General features: G+C 36.2%; 1 protein-coding gene across 1 annotated transcript in view; it reads left to right on the plus strand.

The window, feature by feature from the left end:
• The first annotated feature begins 192 nt into the window (after positions 1-192).
• Positions 193-16,170, plus strand: part of LOC102472273 (angiopoietin-2) — a 21,145-nt gene continuing 5,167 nt past the window's right edge. Inside the window, exons 1-5 of the mRNA XM_006152151.2 lie at positions 193-438; positions 3,758-3,885; positions 9,519-9,620; positions 10,474-10,640; positions 15,313-15,443. Of these exons, the coding sequence (XP_006152213.1) occupies positions 234-438; positions 3,758-3,885; positions 9,519-9,620; positions 10,474-10,640; positions 15,313-15,443 (733 nt within the window). The 5' untranslated portion in view covers positions 193-233. The remainder of the gene's footprint in view (positions 439-3,757; positions 3,886-9,518; positions 9,621-10,473; positions 10,641-15,312; positions 15,444-16,170) is intronic.

The raw sequence follows: 16,170 nt of genomic DNA on the forward strand, positions 1-16,170 counted from the left end.
AAAAAAAAAAAAAGAAGTAGAAATTCAATAAAAATAAAACATTTTATTAGAATTATGAAAGTGATTATATATTTATAAAGCAATATGTAATCATATTATGATGATGGTAATCTGGTAAGCAGGTAATGGTAACCAGGTAAGCAGAATACCTGATAGTATCAGGTAATCAGAATACCCTTCATTGACTAACAATTATTTTCCTTATAAGTTTCCTAGAAAAGAAAGTGCTAGACATGGAAGACAAACACATAGTTCAATTACGGTCAATGAAGGAAGAGAAAGATCAGCTTCAAGTATTGGTATCTAAGCAAAATTCCATCATTGATGAACTGAAAAAACAATTAGTGACTGCCACAGTAAATAATTCAGTTCTTCAAAAGCAGCAACATGATCTGATGGAGACAGTTCATAATTTATTGACTATGATATCAACAAATGGTAAGTAAAGTTTACGTATTATTTTTTCCTTTAGTTTTAATAGCCTTCTTGTTAGAAAAACTCTCAAATTCTGAAGAATTCTCATCTTTTAGAAAAGATAATACGTATTATATATTTCCTATGAAAATGTGGTATTTCAATATAGAATCAGTTAAGAAGAAGGAAAAGAAGGGGGAGGGTAAATAATATACTACACTAATTAATTATTATGAGGCAAAACACCACTACAAATATAATTTTCATTCATAGAAGTAAAGAGCCAACTTTGAGTTAGTTCAGCCATTTGCTAGATAGACAAGGCTAGGTAAGTTTCTGAATCATAGTGGAAAAATAGTTCTGGACCGGTAGGATTGCTGGGACTCTTAAATGAGGCAGTATTTTTAGTGAATGACATGAAACTATCTGTTGAATGATGCTAGTTCCACTCTCTTGTCAACTCCTTAAATATATTTTGCCTCGTTTAGTACTTCTTTTCAGTTTGTCTTAGATATTGGAGGGAAAAAAGGATGCATCTTTAATCATTAATTAGAAATGCAATATACTATCTTGGTGGCATTTTTAGGTGCTTTTTTCCCCCCTTACATTGAGTCTAGAATTTAGTATGATTTAGGTCATAATGTCTTTTTGGTGTATACTCCTAACACAAATGAACTTTGCACATGAATCATGTAGATGCATTCTTCATTTTCATAAGATGTCCTTGCATTTTCCTTGATTTTTTTCCCAAGTGGGGATGTGCCCTTTACCTGCCTGTCACTCCCATTCACACCAGTTACCTCGATTTTAATAGAAACATGTAAATAGTATAGGTATTTAAATAAGTAAACAAATAGAACAAGTAGTACATTTTTTTTTTCTTTTTAAAAAATTTTTGTGGGGCCGGCAGGTGGCATGGTGGTTAAGAACGCTGGACTTCCACATGGCCTACTGCAGTTCGAGTCCTGGACCTGGGAGCTTGATTTCTCACTTTTTCTCTCTTCTCTCGGGTCAAATTTAAATAAATAAATAAATAAAGTTAAATAAAATAATTCTTTTAAAAAGCAAAACAAAATTTTTGTTATAGGGCACTTGCAGTGAGAGAGAAAGAAAGAGAGAGGGAAAGTGAGAAAACACCCCCAGGAAGGATAGCCATTCCACAATCCCTTCTCCTCCATTCTCCCTTGGAATTTTGGGCATGCATACACATATGCCTGGCTTTTTCATGGCACCAGGTCCGGGACTCAAACTGCACAGTCAGCCATGTGGGGCTCAGCTGCCTTAATTTCCACACTGTCTACTGGCCCAAGCACAATCTTGACACTAACTGGCAGGCTGGTCACTGGGTTGCCAGTTTGCTGTATGTGCTTTCTCAGCAGAGTTTTATTCTCTTACAATTTAGAAAATTCATTCTTTTCCTACATGCATAGAAAAGAGGACGCCGATCATCTGACTCTCTAGTGGGACAAAGACAGAGTGGGGGTACCAGCTGTGATGAGCTAAAGCAGACAAAATTATTTAGCTCAGATTTTGGCAGAAAACAATGAGTACATAAAAAAGAGCAGCAGAGATGGTTTTCCTCTTTTCCGAGGGCCTTTAGCCAAGTGGGGATGTGCCCTTTACCCGCCTGTCGCTCCCATTCACACCATTTCAGGGAGGACTGTGCTTTGTATGGTCTCTAGAGTAAAATATAAGTAGCTGCAAGAATACCAATGCACACACATGCAAGCATTCTCTCTCTCTCTCTCTCTCTCTGCCTGTCACTCCCATTCACACCAGTTACCTCGATTTTAATAGAAACATGTAAATAGTATAGGTATTTAAATAAGTAAACAAATAGAACAAGTAGTACATTTTTTTTTTCTTTTTAAAAAATTTTTGTGGGGCCGGCAGGTGGCATGGTGGTTAAGAACGCTGGACTTCCACATGGCCTACTGCAGTTCGAGTCCTGGACCTGGGAGCTTGATTTCTCACTTTTTCTCTCTTCTCTCGGGTCAAATTTAAATAAATAAATAAATAAAGTTAAATAAAATAATTCTTTTAAAAAGCAAAACAAAATTTTTGTTATAGGGCACTTGCAGTGAGAGAGAAAGAAAGAGAGAGGGAAAGTGAGAAAACACCCCCAGGAAGGATAGCCATTCCACAATCCCTTCTCCTCCATTCTCCCTTGGAATTTTGGGCATGCATACACATATGCCTGGCTTTTTCATGGCACCAGGTCCGGGACTCAAACTGCACAGTCAGCCATGTGGGGCTCAGCTGCCTTAATTTCCACACTGTCTACTGGCCCAAGCACAATCTTGACACTAACTGGCAGGCTGGTCACTGGGTTGCCAGTTTGCTGTATGTGCTTTCTCAGCAGAGTTTTATTCTCTTACAATTTAGAAAATTCATTCTTTTCCTACATGCATAGAAAAGAGGACGCCGATCATCTGACTCTCTAGTGGGACAAAGACAGAGTGGGGGTACCAGCTGTGATGAGCTAAAGCAGACAAAATTATTTAGCTCAGATTTTGGCAGAAAACAATGAGTACATAAAAAAGAGCAGCAGAGATGGTTTTCCTCTTTTCCGAGGGCCTTTAGCCAAGTGGGGATGTGCCCTTTACCCGCCTGTCGCTCCCATTCACACCATTTCAGGGAGGACTGTGCTTTGTATGGTCTCTAGAGTAAAATATAAGTAGCTGCAAGAATACCAATGCACACACATGCAAGCATTCTCTCTCTCTCTCTCTCTCTTTCTCTCTCTCTTTTTGACGTAGCAAAAAAGGAGTAAGTCCAGAGGTTGAGAGCTGGATAAAAATTTAAAGGAATTTCATAGATTTTGAACTTTTAGACTTAGAAGAGGAATTTCAAAGAGACAGATATAAACATTATTTTCCTCTTAAATGTAAGCTGTTATGGTACACTTGCTAAAAATACTAGAATATCTAGTATTCTAAAGAATATTAAATACTTGACTTCAATTATATTAAAAAGAAGGAAAAAAATCTACCACACCCTCAATGGGTAGTGGTCTAAAGTGATAGGCGATGGAGCCATGGTATAAGAACATGTTTTTAGATACATTCTTTAAAAACCTTCTATACTAAGTTTATCCAATTCTAGTCAATATAAAAGATTTTCAAAAGCTAACAGTATTATAATTAATTGTGAAGTACTAGCATTATGGATTAATTAACAGAAAATCAGGATATGTGTTTTTGGAAAGGCTAAATATCTGGCATATCCTTTTGCTTACTATAATAGTTCAAATTAATAAAATTCACCAAATTACTGGTCTTGCAATGACTTTTTATCTTTTCATGAACTCTCTTTAAATGTTCTACTATTTTTTTCAAAGCAGCTAAGAATCCCTCTGTTGCTGAAGTAGAACAAACCGTTTTCAGAGATTGTGCTGAAGTATTCAAATCAGGAGTCACTGCTAATGGTGTCTACATGCTAACATTCCCTAATTCTACGGAAGAGATAAAGGTAAGCTATTAGTCTTCCATTACTAACTCCCTGGCAATGAGCAGGTTCATTTTAAACAGGAAGGAACTTCAGAACATGCCTTCTCGCCAGCTTCAGTCCACAGAAAACAATGGCTACTAATCAGATACTTCATAAAGTACTTGCCAAAAGCTCTACGTTCAATAGTCATGCATATAATATCAATACTGCATATTACTGATGTAGTAGTATCTCTCCCCTCCCTCACAATATATTTTCTTTACATTTTGCTTGAATAATGCATACTATCAGTTGTTTTCCTTGAAGTGGCAGACTTCCTTCATTAACTTTAAAGAAACTATCTCTCTCAAACTGAAGTCTCAATAACCATAATTTGCCTTTTGATCATTCTTCCAAGCAATGATTAAGTTCACTGAAGAAAAGAAAAAGGCCAATTTCGCATGCAACTAAAACAGTCACAAAAAAGTTACTGATGTGAGATAACCATGGTATTTTTAGTAGGCAGAAGTGATTTGTACATAGTCTCCATTTCATCACACAGAATATTAAAAAGACATGCAGTCAATAGGAGAGGCTTAATTAAATTAGGAATTTTTATTGCTTTATCAAAGACCATCATTAAGCGATATTGTTTCTTCTTCTTTTTTAAAAGTGTCAGGCTGTCACTATGAGGAACACAGTGACTGTAGTACTTTGGTACCAATGCTTTGCTTCATGAGTGTGCTGCCAATTTTATCCACTATTGCTTCTGCACCATCAGCAAATGCCAACACAGTGCCAAAGGCCAATAACACCCCACTGTTACCATGGGAATAGTTTCAACCTGTGGACTTGCTGACTTGGTCTTGGGATACTCAGAACTCCATAGTCTATACCATGGGAGCCATTGGGGTAGGCTGTTCTTATCATATCTAATGAAATCTGGAAAACCTAAATATGTCATTAAAGAGACTATTCATTTTCTTCTCAACTACAGGGAGTTTATTTCAAGGTGTATATTCAAATACTGTGTGTAAAGAGAGTGAACGACCAGCATTTTCCAGCAGGAGAAGCTACTACATAGATAAACTCTATTCTTAGTTATTTCAGATTACTGTGAGCATGTCTCCTAAAGGTGCTTTCAGAGATACTGAGCTTTAGATGAGGAAAAAAAAAAAAAATCCCTTCCCCAGCAAATATTTCATGTGGCTTTTCTTAGAGGTTTCATAAAGTAGAATGTATTACATGAGAGTCAGTGTGAAATGTACAAATACTGGGTGACTGTATATATTTAATATTCATCAATGTTTATATTTAAATGTAAAAGCAGCTACATATTGAGCCAACACAACCACAGAGAATCCATTGGATACTGTATTAAAATATAATTTTAAAGGCTCCCAGAAGTTTTATCTCTTTGAATTCAGTATTAGCTTTGGTATTTAATAACAAAGAAAAACACGTTAAAATTTTAAGCATTAGGGCTGAAAGACTTGGATTTGAAACAGTAACATATACCTTAACAATGAATTTAAAAGATAAACTCTGTGCGATTCAAGTTAATATTTTCTAAAGAAATCTTTTTAATTCATTCATGCTGCTTTAAACCAACCTTGAAAATCAGTTAATGTCCCTAGTGACCTAGAAGCAGTGCATTAGGGGGAAAAAAAAACCCCACAAAACAAAACAGTCTGTTGTAGATGAAAAAGCAATTAATAGACTCTCAACTGAGCCTTTCAATCCCATTTGCTCTCTGGTTTGCATGACAATTCTTTGCATGTTATTGTCTGCCACCAGATGTTTGCAAGTTTTTGGTCTAGTGATAATGGGGATAGGCGTGCCAAGAGGAGGACAGAGGATATGAGTGAAATGTGAATGCTACCAAGACAGATCCCCCAGAAGTTTTATCTCTTTGAATTCAGTATTAGCTTTGGTATTTAATAACAAAGAAAAACACGTTAAAATTTTAAGCATTAGGGCTGAAAGACTTGGATTTGAAACAGTAACATATACCTTAACAATGAATTTAAAAGATAAACTCTATGCGATTCAAGTTAATATTTTCTAAAGAAATCTTTTTAATTCATTCATGCTGCTTTAAACCAACCTTGAAAATCAGTTAATGTCCCTAGTGACCTAGAAGCAGTGCATTAGGGGGAAAAAAAAAACCCCACAAAACAAAACAGTCTGTTGTAGATGAAAAAGCAATTAATAGACTCTCAACTGAGCCTTTCAATCCCATTTGCTCTCTGGTTTGCATGACAATTCTTTGCATGTTATTGTCTGCCACCAGATGTTTGCAAGTTTTTGGTCTAGTGATAATGGGGATAGGCGTGCCAAGAGGAGGACAGAGGATATGAGTGAAATGTGAATGCTACCAAGACAGATCCAGAGGGACAGTTGTTATCATGATGCTGCCTGAATCTTTTCCTGACTTAGAGCAGTGTGTTCCTCCCCAGTGAACTATACCACTCCCAGAGACTCACTGAAATGTTCTGCAGAAAGAAGAAAATGTATAGTACTTTAGGATTATCTAAGTCTCAGGTCATCATTGGAAACATTAGGATTTATATTTCCTTTAAGTGTTTGCAGTAAAAAAAAAAAAAAATCATTTACACAGCAGGGAATGATAATTTTTCAAAACTTCAATTTTTTCATTTCTGAAATAAATGGTCTGGATTAAGTTACCTCTAAATTCCCTTCCGGAATCAAGATGCCATAAAGTCACAATCTGATCTAGGGAGACATAGTCAGACTGACTTGGGTTTTCATTCCAGCTCTGCCAATTTGTGGCTCTAAGCAAGCCATTTAACCTTTCTGAGTGCTTAGTTTCCTAATCTGTAACATGGCGATAACACACCCAGCCTTGGAGGTGGTGACCATGGAAGTACGGCAACCAGTATCGGACTTGGGATGGTAGTGGTAATCATGTTCACTTGCCCCAGAAACTATAAGACAACTGTTTTGCCTAACATGGTACCCAGTTTTACCCTGGCTCATCTAATTCAAAAAAGGAATGTTCAGTAGATCTGGGAAGATCTTTACCCAAAAGCCTCAATAGTGGCAATTTGATTTTTGAAGAATGAATTAGGTTTTTGCATAAGATAGACATCATTAAATAGCATTTATCAGAAGCAGGAGACTATGTTTTTGCTAGTTAGAAGCGTAATAATTTTCTTCCCTAAATTTCATAGGACACCTGACTCCCAATGTTTATCTATGTGTTTGCTATTTAACCATGGCCTCAGAAACAAAGCATGACATTTAAATCAACCATTTTTTACTGAAAAACATTTATCTTTATAGCAAGATACCAGGTCCCTGAACCATAAAACAATGTGCTAATCAAACGTATTAACTGCCCTCAGGTCTACTGGAATTGGAGTGGTGCAGTCACAGGCATTATCTGAGAATTGTTGCTTTTCTGATCCCAAGATCATGTCTCGCCATTTGCACTCAATGTCTTCTGGCTATGTGGATAACTCTATTTGAACACTATCTTTCTCCAAGTTTCATGACTCAGCCATTATAGTTCAGTTTTCATAAATCTTCTTTTATTTTCTCTCTCTCTTTTTAAACCTGGACAAAGTATTGAGAAAATGCTCTAATAGCCTTATTGCTGTCATTAACAGAGTCAAAGAGAATAGTGATATGGCCCAAATAATTTAGGCACTGGCATGACTTTCAGACACGGGAGAATCTTGCCTCTAACTTCCCTATCAAGATAGACTTTCCTCTAACAAGAGACAGTATTTAAATATTAGTAATGTCCTAACAGTGATTTGACATAAAAAAATCAAGTACTCTTGGCACATGGATGGGCTCATGAACAACCCTATCAATTATTTCAACCCATCAGCATGCCATTTAGGACACAGAAGGATTAACTTCTATGAATACACATAAATCCTTAAACCAATGTAACTTATTCAGCTAGTTTACTAAATGGATTTTATAGAAAGATGTATTAATAGAAGTGAGCAGCTCTGACCATTTTGTTGGCCACAGGCAAATAAGAGGCAGTATTATTCATGAACTGATTTCAACTGGGAGCTGTGTTGAGGGACTTGTGGCCTATTAACAAAAGGTCAAATTTCTCTGATTTTGGCAGCATGATGTAGTGGGAAGAACACTACACAGGAATTAAAGAGAATGTGTTCAAATCCTATATACCACTTAATAGCTAAAAGAATATGATCAAATTAATCTCATTTTACTAAATCTTTTTTTCCTTTCAAAAATGCAGAATTCTATCACAGCAGAGTTGCTGTGAGGTTAGAGACAATATGACTAGCATAGTGCTTGGAAGAGGGTGGTATGTACCAATAACAACAATGATTAATAATAATATCAGTATCAATACAAAATGACAATAAGAGGTTACCTTTAGCAGATCTTAAAATGAGGAGACAATGTTCCTATTAATATGTGTAATTTTCTTTAATGGCAAATATCTTTCCAAATATGAAGATTGTTGAGGAAGGCGACAAGGGCCACGTGAGCTTCAGAGAGAAGTTGGAATAGTGATGGAGGGAAGGACCCTGCACAGCAGGGCTGCTGTAGTCACTGTTTTCGAGTTCCTCTAGCAATAAGACAAGGAACATTGACATTCTTGGGTCCCTGTTTCTTCATATGTAAAAATAAAAAACATGCTCTTTTAGCTTTCATTCTTAGGATTCTAACTCTTAAACACAGAATAGTTCACCTCTACACTTACCCTGCCAAAATTTCCTGTTATTCTCAAAAAGACCATGGAAAACAACAAAGGAAATAAATTTATAATTGTTTTTGAACCTTAATGTTAATATTTCCTACCTTGTAGGCTGTATGGAAATCATCTTCCTTCTGGAAAACTTTTTCGTTCTACTATAATCTCATTATTTAAAACTATTTATGTAATCTCATTTTCAGGGGTTTTTAATTTCATAGTAAAACTCCAGCTGAGTTGAAATTGAGCTTGCATGCTCTTAGCCCAATAAAGAATTCTGTGTTCTGGACAAAGTTTAAACCCACTGAGCCAGTTTAAATGTAGAAATAAATAGAGCTGGGAAGAGAAAAATGGGCAGTGAGCAAAGTGCAGAAAAGCCTGAACTCATGCCCTTCAGGGCAGAGCTGCCAGGCCGAACTTGGGTCATACACACAGCATGGGTACACTGGAGCCTTGAGGCCCTCATACTCAGGGATCAATTGAGGAACCTGATTTTCATCACACATAGCAGAAAGCAAACAGTTCCACAACAGAACATAAGAGAGGTCTCAGAAACCCTGCAATGAAAGAGTATCCCCCTTGCAAGTGGATATTAGCAAGATTTCAAGACTATAGACATGAGTCAATGATTTTCTACAAAAGTTGGAAATGTGAGGTTTTGGGCCAAACTGCCAAGATGTTTCATTCACACTGAATCCCTAAAAGACAACAACCTCTGAGTCAGGTATGGAGCTGAGGTCACTAGCCTGAACAAATGATTACAAGAAAGTCATATTTTCATCATGTATTCAGTTTTCATCATCATTTTAAATCTACTGTTTTCATTTAAAACAATATGTTTTTGAAAAGAGAATGCCATCAACACAAGTCTTGTAGTAGATGTCTACAACTGTCTTGTTTCTGTTACTTATGATGAAGACCTTGGTCATGGATGCTTGGGCAGTAACTGTGTGTTTTCCCTTGGCAGGCTTACTGTGATATGGAGACAGGTGGAGGTGGGTGGACAATTATTCAGCGACGTGAAGATGGCAGTGTTGATTTTCAGAGGACTTGGAAAGAATATAAAGTGGTATGGGTATTCCTTTAACCATCTGAAAAGAGATCATTTCTTTTGCAAAACTACTAATACCTTTCAAGATCTACAAAATCTTAACCACAAATCCAAAACTAACAAGTAACTTTTGACACAGGTTTTTTTTTTTTTTTTTTTACCAAAATGGTTCTTTAAAAAATATGAGTGGTCTTCTCCCCATTAAACAAGTCTTATTAGATGTTAACATAAACTATATATTAAAATTAAGGCATACAAGAGCTTAGTTTATTTATTTTTCTTTTTTTTTAATTGAGAGATTTTTGCTATATGGCATGTGTACTTACCAGAGAGGCAGAGACAGAAAGTGAGAAATCACCCCCTAGATAGGATGGCCATGCTACAATCCCTTCTCCAGTCAACTCTTAGGATTTGGGGCACACACGCAAGTGCTTGGCATGAGTTTTAAGCCACCAGATCCAGGACTTGAACCATGGTCGACTACATGGGAGTCCAGCAACGTAACCATTACACCATCTAATGGTCCTGCTTAGTTTATTCTTAAAGGCAGGCTCAGCACTCTTTTTTCAGTAAGCAAACCATTTTACAGTATTTCATACTTCTATAAACTCAGCTATTGACACTTATGTTTGTACTGGTGGTTTCCCAAGTAGTTCTAATTATTCTAATACTAATTTTGTTCAGAGAATAGCTTAGTCTCCGAAAACTGATCTTTTTCAAAATCTCTTTAAGAAAGATTCCCATTTTTCCCAGTAGAGGAAGTAATCTCTGTTGTTTGATAGTTATTGCATACTCAATTGATGAACTGTTGATTTCAAATACATGAAGAAAAGATAAATAAAGTAACTGAATTTTACAACTTGAATTATAGGGATTTGGTAACCCTTCAGGAGAATACTGGCTGGGAAATGAGTTTGTTTCACAACTGACTAATCAGAAACGCTATGTGCTTAAAATATACCTGCAAGACTGGGAAGGAAATGAAGCTTACTCATTGTATGAACATTTCTATCTCTCAAGTGAAGAACTCAATTATAGGTAAGTAAACTGTTTGTAATTGAAAAAATTTAAAGAATTTTAAAGAAAGGGAGAATAACCTTGACTTAAGCAAGCTCTAAATTATTAGACTACCTGAAATAGAAAAATACCTTGTTTCTTAGAGTTACTACTGTGTTTAGGTAAGTTTCTCTAGTTTTAAAATTCTAACTTTAATTAAAACAATATAAAGGAAACTTCATGAGGATGGTATTTTGTGTCTTTTGCTTTCTGGGTATTCTCAAAAACCTAGAAGTACCCTGCCTTGCAAATAATAGGCAATTATAATTATTTGAAGAATAAGTGAATGTTAGGATGTCATGAGAGTATCATAACAGATGAATAACTGTGACTATATTGTATTCTTCCAAAGTTGTTAATATTAATCTATAAGTTTAAACATTCAATTGTTCATTTCTGAAGTCAGGATTAGTTGTCAAGTTTACAAATGGCAGAGTTAGATGGGATGGTTAGAGAACTCCTAGAGATACACTCTGTTGTATAAAGTTTATCACATTCCCAATATTTGCCTTGCTTGCCCCATTTGGTGGCAATAATCTTCATTGTTGTAATAGTATAGGTTACCCAAACTAGAAATTTACTTCCAGCTCTAAAATGCACTAAGAGTATAAACAGAAAAGCGACTTGATGATCTATGTATAGGAGAAGTCTAGTAAAGTCACACACTGATGTGCTAGTACATAAAGTCCACAGAGACACTCTGAATTGCACATGCAATGAGGGAGAGAACAAGACAATGTGCACTGTGGCACTAAACTGATCTGAGAATGGCTGTCACCAACACTGCTCTGAAAGAGTCTATGAGTGTATAGACTGGTGGCACCTGGTAATCATGAAGCAAACATTATGAAATACCTTCTCTGAGGTCAGAAATAAATAAATGGGGTTTAACAGAAACATCACAGAACATAGTCCTCTAGCCTGAAGTTCTATCTAATTCTCATTAATGCCCAAGTCAGACCCTCTGCTCAATAGAAATACCAACATCTGAAGAGTTTGGAAAGCAAATTCTATTTCAAAGTTCATGAGCTGGCTTCCTAGGGGAGGGTGACAATGGACAACACAGAAAAGCAGCTAAAAGTCAAGTTATCTGAACAACCATTTGAAAACTATGCACTGTCCCAAGGGGCCCGCCTCACAGTGAATCGAAATTCAGAAGCATGTTCTGAAAGCAGATAACAAACACTGATGTGACTTTTAAAAAGTCATTGAAGTATATTCCATTGATTATCATTATAGAAAGAGAAGGGCTCTCTTGGACAGCAACAATGGAGATGAATGAAGAGATAGATACTGGAGCCTCACAGCAGTTCAAACTTGACTCCAAAGAGATCAAAACTTCACAAGACGCAAGTGGTTTGGTCATTGTTTTACCTCCAAGCTAAATATTTTTTCAACTGGCAATAGTTAGAAATCTACAACAAAGGAATTAAAAGAAAAGAAACACAAAAATTAAAGATTAGACTGTTTATATAAGAGGATTTTACAAAATGGGTCATTACCCTTGTATGCTTGACATTATAAAAATATTTTAAACTGAGATGATTCTTAACAGATATTTCCTTTAGAAATACAACCAAATTTTTGATTTACCACTAGAAAAACCTCATACACAATAGTTTAAAGCTTAGTCTAATTTACTTGGCAACATAAAATAGGAATTACATAAAAATATCTTCTTAATAAAACATGATGTTAATGTAGTAAGAACTGTGATGTGAAAGATTTTTAAAAAAGAATTATTTTACTTAAATTTATTTATTTATTTATTTATTTATTTATTTATTTATTTATTTTAATTAGACCAGAGAGGCTGACAGAGTGAGAGTGAGAGAGTGAGAGAGTGAGTGAGAGAGAGAGAGAGAAAAAGAGAGAGAGAAAGTGAGAACGTGAAACGCAAGGCCTGGGACTCGAACCATGGTTGGCCATGTGGGAGTCCAGTGTCCTTAACCACCATGCCACCTGCTGGCCTGTGACCAAAAGTTTTAATAAAATCCTACAAATGCTTCAGAATGCCAATTTAGCAGCTAATTTCCCCCCTAAAAGCTAGAAAACCGAAACATGTACATTATAATGAATGGATAAATGCATCAATAGAACATGACTCTTTTATTCAAAACTGAAAACCATTGGCACATTAAACTTTCAAAACTGTTTACTTTTTCACAAACATTTTGACAGTTTAACAGAAACACTGAGATTTAATTGTTAAATTTCACATTAAGTCTTTATTCGACTGATATATAAAATCAGCCAACACTAATTTAAATAAATTTAAAGACTGGCTATTCTTAATAACCAAATTTTAAAGATAGCACTTTAAACCAGTGTGCCATGGAAAGGTCTAAAATTATACAACCTTTCTAACAGAGACTAATGCAAAATAGCATTCTCTCTCATTTTGCTTGCCTTTGGGAAATTTAATGAATTCTATGAGAAGTGAATTATTCAAAGGGGACAGGAGAGTTAAAAGGATGACAAGCAAGAGAAGCCCTCAATCCTTTCGTGATTAATAAGAGGCTGTTAAGAAAGTAAAGTGTTTAAAAATCCCAATGATAATGAGAAATTTTTACATTAGTATTTTGCAGTAGGTATTTAGTGACCAAAGTAAGGGCCAATCTAATTTTTGAAACACGCAGGAAAACAGTGAAATACAGACATTCAGCCAATCAATGCCTTACAATGAAGTTTCTAGGACTACTGTATAAAATTCTCATAAAAATCTGGGTGATTAACATCAAAATTTAGAACTGGCCTTTATGAAACTCCACCAGGTGTGACCTTCATCACTTACTTTTCACAACTTCTTCCTCAATAAGAAACATCTCTGGGAAAGTGTGTGCAATAATGGAAACCCAACAGAAGACTGGCACATCTGGTACAAATCTTAGTTCCTCACTTAGAAGTTTTGACTTTTGTCAAGTTCACATGGCTGAATCTCAATGATTTCCTTCTATGTAAAAACAAGGATAATGCCTACCTCTGCAGGTTGCTATGGGTATGCAATGCACTTGCCTGTGTAAGTACCCTGCCTAGGCTGGTCAGCTGGTAGAATCAAGAGAACCTATCTTCTCTGCACTCTGTTCCAAAATAAATTCTTGGAAATTATATTACTTCTAAGGTAATGGTTAGCAAATGTTAGCAGGTTTTACAAACAGAAGCATAATTTTATTTATTTATTTATTTGCCATAGGATGCATGCACTTGCTGGAAAGAGACAGAGAGAAAGAGACAGTAAGAGGGAAAGTGAGAGAACATCCCTATGAGAGGATGGCCACACCACAATCCCTTCTCCATTCTCCTGGGATTTGGGGCACACATGCACACACACCTGGCATGATTTTCAAGTTCCAGGTCTAGTACTCTAACTGTGGTCGACCATGTAGGAGTCCAGTAGCAGAACTACTACCCCTCTTGCTGGCCCCAAGAAACATCACTTTGGCATTGCAAGATTTGCATTTTTAGATCCTTGCCCAGGTCTTCATGTACTTGTAAGTTCCTCAGAGCATAAGGACTCACAATGTGCTAGGCTCTGAGAGCCTGCTCTGTGTCAACAATTTCCCATATCATTCTATATGAACGTCTGCTCTGACCTACCCTGAGCTATCTGATAAGGTGGTATTTTTTAAAAAAATCTTTTCCTTCCTTTTTTCAGTTACTTGTGAACACAGTTTATGAGAAATTAAAAAAAAAAAACAAAACAGCTTCTTTATTCTTCACTTATATTTTCCTTGCTGGCACACAGGTCACTGCTATACCTCATTTTACAATATTCTAAAAGTAGAACCTAGCCACAGTAGTGAAGGTGGTAGCATACTGACTGGCTGTGCTAGAAGCCACACAACAACCACAGGTTCAGATCCCAGGTCAACCTACAGCACACCAGACACATGCCCAGGAGCCTGGCTGGCTGGCTGGCTGGCTATGTGAAGAGACCCTGTTGAGAATGCTTTTCTTTGTTTCTCTCTCTCTTGCATGTGAACTGTCTCTTTCAAAAAAGTAATAAAATGAACAAACTTAAAAAAAAAAAAAAAGAGTAAGCTATCATTTAAATTGGTATGGTATTTATTCCTTTCTCAACACTGAACAGGTTTATTATATACTACTGCAGAGAAGCGAGGCAAAGCAGCTTTGTGGATTTATTTTCTACAAGTTCTGTAAATTTCGACTTCAAACTCCATGATCCTTTCTTGTTGTCTGCTGCCCTCTCTACTGCCCTCCACTCCCCTTCTCCTGCCTGCTAAAAATAGTGATATATGAGGCTGTCTAGTCATCTCAGGACTCTCGTTTCACTATGGATGATGACTAAAGTCCCAGGAAGAAGTCCCCCAACATTGCATTTCCCCCTCAACTGTTTATCTGAAAGCAGCAGGAAAATAAATTATAGGGCTTTACAGTTCCTGCTAATACTTGTACAAGTGATATGTGTTGAAGGTTTCATGAAAACATCCCTCTTTGCCGAAGGATTTGATGATAAGTTGGTTCCTGTTTATACCAGTGCAAAATATTTTGTTCAAAGTATGCATTAGTGCACTAACTAGTACAGAATGCGCTTCTGTGGAACGGAATTCTTCATTATGAAAAATTTTCCACCACAGTAAATCAACAACCCAAGCAAATTACTTTTTTTTTTTTTTCCTTTGCATGCTTACAGGATTCACCTTAAAGGACTTACAGGGACAGCCGGCAAAATAAGCAGCATAAGCCAACCAGGAAATGATTTTAGCACAAAGGATGCAGACAACGACAAATGTATTTGCAAATGTTCACAAATGCTAACAGGAGGTAGGGATGACTTTTCTGTCTTCCTATTTGTATTGGCAAGGAACAATTTCACAGAGTGAAAGGCTGGCAATTTGGACATTAAAGTATGATTGGTGACAATGTCCAAAATTTTATACATAGATATACTAACTTGATATAGGTAAATTTGTTTTTACTCTTTTAGACTGTCAAGTTTTAAGAGAGACTGTGATATGAAGCTAGAACTGTCAGCACGCCAATTGTGTCTCCTTAGACCTACTCCTGGCAAGGAGGGGGACATTTGATATTCCACAAGCTCTCTTGAGTTTGTACTTCCTGAGTATCAGATGTCTGAGAAACAGTTTAATTCCATTTTGCTTTATTAAAAAGGTTAAAATTCAAAATGGCAATCAAAACAAGATATAGAATCATTGCTACAGAAATATTTTCAATTAATAATTGAATGTTCAAAGAATTTTCAGTTCTTTTAAAAAGTATTTCATCAATATATAACAAACACTTAAAACAAAACCAATTTACCAACTTAACTTTTTCTGTATCAAATTAAAATTAGTGATTATCTACTTTAAAGTAAGGTCTTTCTTGTTTTCTACCTTTTGTGTCACATTTCTTTAACACTGAAAATAGAGGCCCAGTCCTTGCTGTTGGTGGTGCAGGCAGTAGGGCAGTGCTGCCTAACACTGGAGTCATATGGGAAGACCCTGGGATCAAATCCCAAGTTAACTTGAACATATAGGCATATGAAAGA

Source organism: Tupaia chinensis, unplaced genomic scaffold (genome assembly GCF_000334495.1).
Source record: "Tupaia chinensis unplaced genomic scaffold, TupChi_1.0 Scaffold000338_1, whole genome shotgun sequence".
Classification (NCBI taxonomy): Eukaryota; Metazoa; Chordata; class Mammalia; order Scandentia; family Tupaiidae; genus Tupaia; species Tupaia belangeri.